Below are 10,274 nucleotides of genomic sequence, written 5' to 3'. Positions count from 1 at the left end.
GCCTAAATCCACTTCGGAGTGTAAATGTTCTAAGATTAAAATCGTAACCATGATATCTCTTAGGCACTCAGATGGTTTTGTGAGGGAGCAAAGAAAAAGCTCAAAGTTCTGCTTTGCTGCCAGGAGAAACATTCTTTGTAAGCAACCCGTTTTATTGCAGCTCACTTGAAGGGCTGCAGCCATACTTTATGCTCTCCTCTGGACCTGCTCTCCCACAAGAAGAGATGAAGTGGCTCAGCAGTAGTCACAGAATGTGGTAGTTTTTCCTGAGATGGGAAGGTACTGTCAGGAGAAGGCAAGGTAGTTAATGACAGTGCCAGCCAGGCTGCCCAAGAGCAGTGCTCAAGCAGCCTGAAAAGGCTTTCATCTTATGACACAGACACAATAAAAAAAATGCAGAACAAGTGGCACAGAGATAAATAAACCTTAAGGCTACTCACTTCCCCAGCAGAAAAATAAAAAAAAAGCTCTGACTGCTAGGCTGACAAAGGTTAATTATTTTTCCTCAGGACTTCATTACTGCCTCTGCATTCACAGCTTCTGCATGAGAGAGGTGTTCAAGACAGAAGTCTGAACCAAATCTTTTTGAGTTAAAAAGAGCTTTTCCGCTTCTAACTGACGTTGTAGCAATTCATCTTCTCCGTCCACTTGGAGGTAAGGTTGGAATGAAGAAAAGTTCTAGTATAAGCAAGTCTCACATCTAGTAATGCTACTGTAACTCACGGTAGTAATGCTACTGCTATAGAAACAGATTTGTGCTATTGCCATTTACAATTAAGAACTAATTCAGAGGTAACACAGTCTTTAAGGAGATTTTATAACTTTAAGCTTAATTAGCTTGTACACTATGCCAATTTGTGTAGCAAGCCACGATCATCTGTGAGAACAAATTAGCCATGACACTATCTGAAAACTGTCACTGTAATCAGCTTTAATTTTACTACCTCTTTTACAAGTAAAAGCCATCTAATCACTATTTTTACAGCTTTTGCTTGCTCTCTTGGTGAGACTTCACCTGTTGATGTTCCACTGGTGCCAAAATGCTGGAAGCACCAGCAGAGCAAACTTCCTTCTTCTCCCAGCCCTGTCAGCTACTAATCCCTATGCACTACATTAATAGGTTATACTGTTAATAGCTTATTGCTCCTTTCCACCTTAAGCTCAAACCCTTCTTAGAGATGTAGCATTGGCTTGAACTAGTTCACACATCTTTCTGCAGTTAGTTGTAAGACTCACTGCTTTCAGACAGCTTCAATAAAAAAGTTCAGGGGAAAATTCTATAAACACAAACCACCATCTGTAAGACATTGCTGCAGGCAGCACGTGCTCCATATCCCGGCCACATGGTTCTCACTTCATTTTCCATTTTTGGTGCTTCCTCTTATATTGTTCTCGTCTAAATAACTAGGCACATTAGAGCAACTTCTCAGTTAAAAAACAGCATCAAATAAAACAAAATCCAGCCAGACACCTCCGTGTTACGCAGAAGTAGAGAACCAGCCCCAACAATTCAGGCTACAGCCAAGGAATTGGGACACAGAGAGCAAAAAGACGACACAAACAATCAACCAAATGCACCCTCTAAGGGATGGAAAGGAGAGCAATGAGCAACAGCCACTGAATGCCAGCACTGCTATCTAAGAACAAAGGTACACAATAAAACACCATTAACATATCTCTGCATTGACAGACTTCTGTTTATAAACATGGAAAGATTTTTATTTTATATAGATAAATAAGATGGTGATCTTTAGAGTTAAGAAACAACACAACTTAAAAGCTCTGACTCCAAAAGATAGGAGCAGTCAGAGTTTATACTTTATTCTTACTCCAGCATATTAAGATGGCAGCTTCCTCCTTTTCATATTGCACTTTGAACTTAAAAACCTTCTCGTAAAGGCTACATCGTGTTTTTAGGTCCTAGCACCCCTGCTGGCATCTGAGGCCACAGTCTAGAAGTATGTCCAAATGCAACCAATGTTTAAGGTGCTGTAACTACCACCCTTGAACACAGCAACACATTCTTTCCAAAGCAGGAAACAGATGATAATGTCCAAGATTCCCTTAAAGTTGTCAGAACTCGATTAGCATTTGTGATCATTAGGTACTGACAATCACATACAATCAAATAAAAAAGATGATAAGTGAGAAATTCAGTGCATAACTGTTTTGGGCCTACTGCTTTTGAAGTCCATATTTTGCAATGTTTTCACAATCAGAAGGTTACTTCCATAATGGCTCAAAAATCCACTTACTCTAAGAAGAAACAAACAAACAAAAAAAAGGACAAAAGAAGAGATTTGGCATCATTGAAAACACACAGTCCAGTAGTCAGAAATAAATGAGACATCAAAATAGCACTGAAAAACAAGGTGAAATTATGGTAAGAAATGTCAATGGGATTTCAGTATGACTGAAGAAAGCCGCATTTCTTTCAAGAACAAGAAGAGTGTATCTTACTCAGAATTCTGGGAGAAAGACAGAAGATAGTATTTGTTCTACAGGCTGAGAGCACTCCCCAACTCGGTAACAGTTTAACTTTCACAAACGTAAAGTCTTCTTAATGCATCAGTACTCACAGAATATGTTTTTGCATGTCTGGAGAGACATTAGAATAGTAGAAAATTCCAACTGTTTGTAATTTTACCAAACGAGATTTCTAAAGGAAGAAGAAAACACAACATTTTGTGCTTCTTATAGCCCAAAGCCAGCACAAGCTGCTTTTGACACTGTAGGGAAGAAGTTTAAAGCACCTCCAGGTCTGTGCCACTCCTCACTGCCTGCCTGCTACCTGCTATTCTAGTCAATGGAGAAAAAAAATATATATGATACCTCAGAGAAAAAATAGGTATCTTTTTCTCTTCAATGATTTGCACATTCTTTATTCTTTGCTTCCTGCATTTCCTAAATTTATTTTTAAAATGTGTTAAAAATCAGCACTGATGTAGGTATGAATTACTTCCAAAAAAAAGAAAGAAAGAAAAAGCAAAAAACTGTTCTAAGTGCAACTTCTCTAATCATCTTCTGATCTTTTTTCTTTTACATTTATCACAGAAGAATTATCTTTTCATTGATTTTACTCCTAGAAAAATAAAGGATGTAGCTTTTTTTTTTTTTTTTTTTTTTTTTGCACAGAGGAGTAAAGTCATGGAGCAGAAACTTATTTTCCCAAAGAATGTTTCAGATGGAGTGTAGCAGTTTTGCATCATTAAGGCAAAATGAGGAGTACTTCCATCATGTGTCACATAGAACTCCCCCATTCAAGTCATTTTGACAGACCGATACTTTAAAAACTTTTGGAATTACTTTTTTTTTTTTTTAATAGAAAACAGTCACTGTTCATTGCTTAACAGTTTGAAAGAAAAGGCTCTTTCACCCTTCGCTCAGAACTTCAGTCTTGTGATTAGATCAGGCATATGCAATTGCTTCAAAACAGCTACAGAAACTAGAAATTGAGTTAAGTGTCAATCAGCTGTAATCTACTGATCTGATTAGAGGCCTTCACAAATGTTTGATGACGATTGCAAATAACAGCCAAGCAGATAGGAATGATGCAATAGCCAACAGTTTTGGGGTCAGCTCTTGTACAGGAATAGAGGAACAAGAACATCTGTAAATATGGTATTAAAAAGATTATAGTCCACAGCCAAAAAGGCAAGGATAGCAGTCGTACTTTTAAGGAGTGCGTCCATGTGGTTCCCTCCTGTGGTTCCTTGGGGTGCTGCTGAATGTGCTCCAGTGCTAGTTTATTGTAAGTCTCGTTGATTTCAAAGACATAATAAAAAGCTGCAGCACTTGCTAGCAAGTACAACCCCACACCAATCCAGCCCATCCTCTGGCGGAAGTTCATCATTCTCCATGCTCTGCACCTGTAACAAAATGAGAAGTATAAATTCAGTGCAGTCTGGAGAAAGGGGACACAGACAACACTTGGTTTTCATAAATTAATTTCATAAATTAAATTTCATAAATGATTCATAAATAAATTCATAACTTTTCACGATGCACAAATAAAAGCAATGCATGCACCCATTTCTAAAGAGCCAAGTTTTCTCTACAGCAAAGCTATATTCCTATGTCAGTAACAGCCTAATGGTAACTCCCATCAGAAGTTCTGACTAATTTAGAGCCTGCAAGTTCTATGAGGCTAAAGTCAGGCAACGGGTTAACAAAACGGATGCCCTGAATTGGGGAAGTCATTTACCCCATCTGCTCTTGGTGCCTCTAGCCACAGGGTGAGACAATACAACACTTCCCATGAGTTCAGAGATATCAGAGAACTTTTGAAAATTCTAAGACAAATGCAGCCAGCTAGTGACATGAGCACACTGCTTGTTTGCAGTGCACCAACATCCAGTTTTATTAAGCTTTACCTAAGTGTCTGTCTAGGAATCATACTTAAAAAGTTTTCAGTTTACACATGGGCAGATGCATCCTAAGCATACATACGTGTACCTGTTGCACAACGAGGATATATGTACGACAGGGTGTGGGACCTAGCAGTATTTCTGTTCTACTGTGTGCGCAGTTACAGTAAATCTTTTGGAGGAAAGAAGGTGAACACACACATTCTCCTGACTCAGTGCACAGTAAACTAGACAGCAGTCAACTGCCATTTTCTTCTCCTTCCCTTCCCTCAAAAAAGCACAAATAACTGAAGCTCCATACAACCACTGGGCTTGATTTTTATCTGCTGGCTGTACAGGTGTAAGTCACTTGAAGCCTTCTTCAAACCAGCCACCAGCACTCCAGCTGAAGGATCTCTATAGCATCAAGGAAGTCATCATTACCTTCCCTCAAAACAGCCCTTGGGCAGTTTTCATACTATCAGGATCCTATCTTTCCTAAGATTTCTAGGAGAGAAGTGGAATAAAATTTTGCAGTACTGTTTAAGCAAAACATACATAGGTTTCTTCAGAAATAATGCCTCGTATTTATTTCCATGGAAACTACAACAGGTACAAAGAGCACAATAACACTATTTGATAGAGCACATTCTCAGCTACTAAACACTATTTCTCAACATATTTTTGCCCAGAGAGGCTGCGAACGCCACGTCCCTGGAGGTGTTCAAGGCCAGGTTGGATGGGGCCCTGGGCAGCCTGGTCTAGTAATAGATATGGAGATTGGCAGCCCTGCCATTCTGTGATTCTACGAACACGGGCACCACCACGAGCTGCGCATTTCATGAACGTGAGCCTGCATGCCACACATGTAACAGAAGTACACAAGAATTCAACATCACTGACAGCAAACTAATTGCACCTTTTTAGATTCCCTTTCCCAAGACCAAACAGCTGCAGCTGGGCACCAATTACAGAAGATTTTATGGTTTTCCACTTCTGAAAGATATCCCCTATCCTGATCTGACAGAACCTGACCAGGGCAGCTCTGGAGCAGTCCTTCTGTCCCTGGCATTGCTACACGTAAGGAGGCCAACGCAGCCAAACAGGCAGTGAGACACCAGAAGCCACTAGTTATGTCTGTGGCATTTGTTGTTTAAATTATAATTTCTATACATCTTAGTGATACGTCTTCAAATACACTGAGTTAACACTTTTATCAAGACAACACGGAAATATTTAAGAAACTGTCTGCGTAAGAATCTATTGGCAGAACATCAAGTGCCAGAGTCCCCCCCACAGCTAAGCCGTGATCCGTTTTTCCAAAGCTGAGTGTATTACAGAGCGCTAACGGTACTTAGAAGTCTTCAAAAGGAAGGTGCACAGTAAAAGCACAAACACCGCTGTAAGGGCAGTAATAGTAAGAAGCCCGGCAGGAGCCGATTCCCTCTGCTCTCGCTAACCAGGAATAGCCGAAGGAGCGCTGCGCCGGGTCAGGCTGAACGAGGTACAGCCCACGCCCGGTTTCTCCCTCGTTCTCCCTCCAGAGATGCCACTGCCGCTCGCGGCCTCTCCAGCCGTCTCGGCGGCTGTCAGCCCGCGCCGCCACCCGCGGAGCTACGAGACCCCCCCACTGAGCGGCCCCGCTCCCGTGACTCCGTCCCTCCCGCGTGACCGCGAGCGTTCGGCCCGCGCCGCGCGGACGCGGCTTCCTCCGAGGAAGGCGGAGCCCCAACCTTCAGGCGTAGCGGCGGGGCGACGGTCCCCTCACCGCGCCGCCGAGTCCCGCCGTCCCGGAGCCGTAGCAGCCCCTTACCTTCCTCCAGCGGAGAAGGAGGGAGCGGGAGGACGGCGGTGGGCGGCCCGCTCCCCTCAGCCCGCACCGCCGCGCCGGGAGGCGGGAGGACTCGCCGGTCCGCGCCGCCGCTGCCGGCCCGCTGCCATCGCCACCCCGGAACGGCGCCACTTCCGGCATGAGGGAACCGCTTCCGGTTCTCGTCCGACTGCATCCGGGACGTGGCGGGGCGTGCCCGCCGGGCGCCCGTTGGCTGGCGGCCATCTTGCCGCGAGCCCGCGCCCCTCTGTGGTGCCGTTGACCTCGCCCAAAATGGCGGTCTGGGCTCGCGGTTGAGGCCGGCCTTCCTTTGTCGCCCCTCAGTTACCGCCCCGGCCCCGAACCTCACCTATGTCGCTTGGTCCCCGTTAGCCAGGTGCGACGCGGCAAAGCAAGCACCGATGGGGATGACTGGTGTGGAACAGTCTCTCCCGTCACACATATGGAGTCTGTCTGTACGCAAAACCCACTGCTTGTGGGTTGCTACTGAGTTAAATTCTTACGAAAAAACGCCACAGGGAAAACGTATTCAACGAAGGCAGAAGATCATTCAAACCAGCCCCCAAAAATTGTTGAGCCAGGTCTGCGTGGTTCACTGGTTTACATCACAGCAGTGTTTGGAAGGTTTGTGTAGGACATTTCAGCTTTGAATTCAGTAACCGTTTAGCACATATTTCCTATGCTGGGAATGGGGAAGTGGTGGTGAGGCTGTATATAAAGCTACTGCAAAATTAAGTTTACGATGGTTTGTCATGCTGTTCTTGGTGTTTAAGTGAAAAGTGCTGGAAACTGGCGTTCTGGACTCTATTCGGAATAACTGATGACCAGTGCACGGTGTTGCGGTTGTCACTGCGAAAAAAAAAAAACACCTGAGAACCCACAACAGTTAGAAAAGTTCTCAGGCGTGTCCTTCCCTGCTTATTCAACGGAAGGCTCCAAGTCCATCTCCAGGCTTACTTTGAGGGCCACCAGATGGCGCTCTGTACCACAGACAGAGGCAGCTTCTGTCTCCCGCCCCGACTCCCGATTCAGAAGAGATTTTGTACGTACGTTGAGTGAGGATTCTCAACATTTTTCATGAAATTTCAAGTTATAAACTGTGAATTCAGTTCCGATTAATAATGCTGTAGACATGAGTAACTCAATGCCATTAGGATGCTGTTTTTCATTAAATGCCGTTCTTAACTTTCTTACAGGTAGTGACATCCCAGCTGATCCAGAATTAAAAAGTTTCCCAGGTGGATCTAACCTTCTGTTTATGTATGGCTTTATTCCTGATGTTACACGTAACAACAGAAAACTGAACAGCTAAGTGCTGGTGGTGAAGAGAACAATTTATATTTCCATATTAAAATGGGGACACATGCATAGTGAGACTCATGGTTAACATTCAGGCTGTAAACAGAAGAGAAGATAGAGGCCTGCTGAATCAAAAGGAATTAACATTTAATGGTCAAGTTTATTTTTAAAAAGTATTTAATCATACATTTAAAAAAAAAAGCATCTGAGTTCTTTTATATAACTCTCATGCCAAAACAGGTATAGAAAAATGAAGTTTTGCTTTGAAAGTAAATAAAAAAGCATTGGGAAGCATTGAGGACTGGCTGATTCATAAAAGTCAGGAGCCAAATAGATAACAAAGCCAGTACATCAGGGCCTCACTGCCAGAGTACCTCAGCAAAGCAAGCAGGGCAGGCTAGGTTCAGCCAAGGGTCTGGGTTACCCAGCCCAGCAAGCAATGAAGTAGGTCTGAGGTTAAGCTGGGAAGGCAGCCACTGGTTAGCCTCAGGTCCACTGAGGATAACTGCAGTGAAACATAATGATTACCAGGCAGATCCCTACTGATTAAAAAAAAAAAAAAAAAAATTGAAGTTAAGTTTGAAGGTTAGGCTGTAGGTCAAGATTGAGATGAAGAGGGCCTGTATCTAGGCACAGCCAGGGCTAAGCCAGAATCTGATACTCCTACAACATATCTTAGATACAGATTAAGCTAAGCCCAGGGCTCAGCTTAATTGGGGCTGCTGAGCTCATGGCTGGGGCAGGTGAGGCTTGCTGGGGGCTGTTAAAGTCTTATCAGTTCACTTAGGACCCTGACAAATTTAGGGCAAATGAGAGCTGATGGAAAGATAACAGAAGAGTTGGTTATAATATTTGCGTTGAAACAGGGTTTTCATACTTAATATTAAATTAAGGCCTTCACTGGGCATTCATTCATAGGGTCACATTAATGACAAGAAATATTTTTTTCCTTAAGAAGTCGTCTACCTTTCACTTTGTAGGATGCTGATTTTTGATTCATGGAAATAACATCTAAACCAGATTTTTCATTAGAGATGTGATCTCCGTGGAACCCAGCTATGTTGGGTGTCCAAAAAGAAAACTGGCATGATCCTATGCGTCAGTCTTTGGAGAGCCTGCATAACCTTAGCCAAGAAGGTAAGGGTAGTTTTATAGGTCTAAGCTTCTGAGAAGCAAGGGATGAAGCACAGAGCTCTTTCCAAATGCACCCTTTTATGTAACAAAAAGAGTTAGTAGTGTTTATAAATACAGAATACAAAGGTGTTTTAGTAAATTCTGAGTAATGAACACACACAAAAAAAAAAACCCCTGCATCTTGGTGAAAGAGAATGCTTTGGTTTTTATTTTTAATTCTCAAAACAGTATTTTTTTGTACTCATACAAAGTTCTATCAGTGAGTGAATGCTAAGTGTTTTTGCAGCTTGTATTTTTTGTCTGTTATATGTAGTCATATTGAATTTCATAGTATCCTGTTGTGTTGTAATAACTTGTTTTGATCACTTATGCTGTCATTTATTGGGAGAGAGAAATCAATTTATCTCAGCTTCAGTATCATGTGGTTTATTTCATGTTTTATGAACCTTTATTTTTTAGTTTATAGCTTTTATATCATTTGAAAGTATGAAAGTCTTCTGATTCCTTTTTTTAAAATTCTTTAGTGGTTATTTTGCCTTTACTGTAGTCTTTCTCTGAACTTCTCTCTTGGAAACATGTTTTCATACTAGGGTGTAGCGCAGTTTGGAAGCATGTAAGACTTGTGGATAAGTTGGCATTTTTGTATTTTGTTCTCATTTTGAATTCAAATATTATTTGCTTGTTTTGGCTACATTGTTCGCTGAAGGTCTGTGCTTCATATGAACTATATATAATCCAGGGTGATCCTTCCCTGCTTTGACTTTCTTCCTATACTTTGAAATGCTGGGACCTTCAACTACCTTCATTCTCTGTCCCTGAAATTCTTTATTTGTTTGCAGCAGACACATCTAAGTAAAGCTTCAGGCAATCCTATTGTCCAGGTTCTCTGAAATACCAGACATACTTTGTTCTTAGTTTTTCTAAAATTATTCCAGAAATACTTACCAATAAACTCTGAAGGTTTGATATTTCCAAGTAGAATACCATATCATTTTTCCTGTCATTCACAAAAGACATTAATCAAATGCATTAGACTATTACCCCCTTATCAAAATGTCTCTAAAGAATTGTGCCTTCTCCTTTAGATCTTTTAGAACTTTCAGACTTGTTTATAGTGATGATCTTTGATATAATGTTTGCTTTTACCTTATATTTTCTGCAGTTATGAAGTGTCTTGAAAATTTAGCAAGAACTGGCAAAACATATGAAAATACCTATCAGAGGCAACTGATGACTGAGTATTTATCTCTGTGGCAATTATTCAAGCAGAGGACAAATACAGCAGACACAGAAGCAATGCAGGTATAGATTTCACATCTGCATTAGGAAGATCTGGCATTGTATTGATTTAGTAGGAAAGAGAGCTAGCCTGCAGAATTTTGGTCAGAACAGTTCTCAGTTAGAAACTACATTTCAGCAAAAGCATTATTCATTACAGCCTGCTGACGTTAATTAAATCTCCACAAATATTACTCAACAGAAATTCACTTCCAAGACTGCTATTAAACTGCTGAGAAATCAGAATCAGCCTGTCAGTGATTTCAGTGAGGGTCTGCTCAGACTGCCAGAAAGGAACGGTTATTGAATTTCCATGCTGAGTTTGCTGCTGCCAACAGGTTTGTTCATGTAAACAAGTTAACTGAAAAGTCACCCATGTTAGGAAG

General features: G+C 41.8%; 1 protein-coding gene and 1 long non-coding RNA gene across 2 annotated transcripts; one reads left to right on the top strand and one right to left on the bottom strand.

Moving 5' to 3' along the window:
• Positions 1–1,692: 1,692 nt before the first annotated feature.
• LYSET (lysosomal enzyme trafficking factor) lies at positions 1,693–6,347 on the bottom strand. Its single transcript, XM_085225532.1, has 2 exons — positions 6,160–6,347; positions 1,693–3,869 (listed from the first exon to the last, which is right to left on the bottom strand). Exon 2 carries the CDS (start codon positions 3,851–3,853, stop codon positions 3,458–3,460), a length of 396 nt encoding a protein of 131 aa, XP_085081658.1. The 5' UTR covers positions 3,854–3,869; positions 6,160–6,347; the 3' UTR covers positions 1,693–3,457.
• An 8-nt stretch (positions 6,348–6,355) lies between these two features.
• Positions 6,356–9,969, top strand: LOC109367861 (uncharacterized). The gene is made up of 3 exons (XR_014883734.1): positions 6,356–6,801; positions 7,374–8,613; positions 9,773–9,969. It is a non-coding gene; the product is annotated as an uncharacterized LOC109367861 (long non-coding RNA).
• The last annotated feature ends 305 nt before the right edge of the window (positions 9,970–10,274 follow it).

The sequence above is a fragment of the Meleagris gallopavo genome, chromosome 5 (genome assembly GCF_905368555.1).
Source record: "Meleagris gallopavo chromosome 5, MGAL_WU_HG_1.1, whole genome shotgun sequence".
Classification (NCBI taxonomy): domain Eukaryota; kingdom Metazoa; phylum Chordata; class Aves; order Galliformes; family Phasianidae; genus Meleagris; species Meleagris gallopavo.
This window is presented reverse-complemented; position numbering and strand designations above follow the sequence as displayed.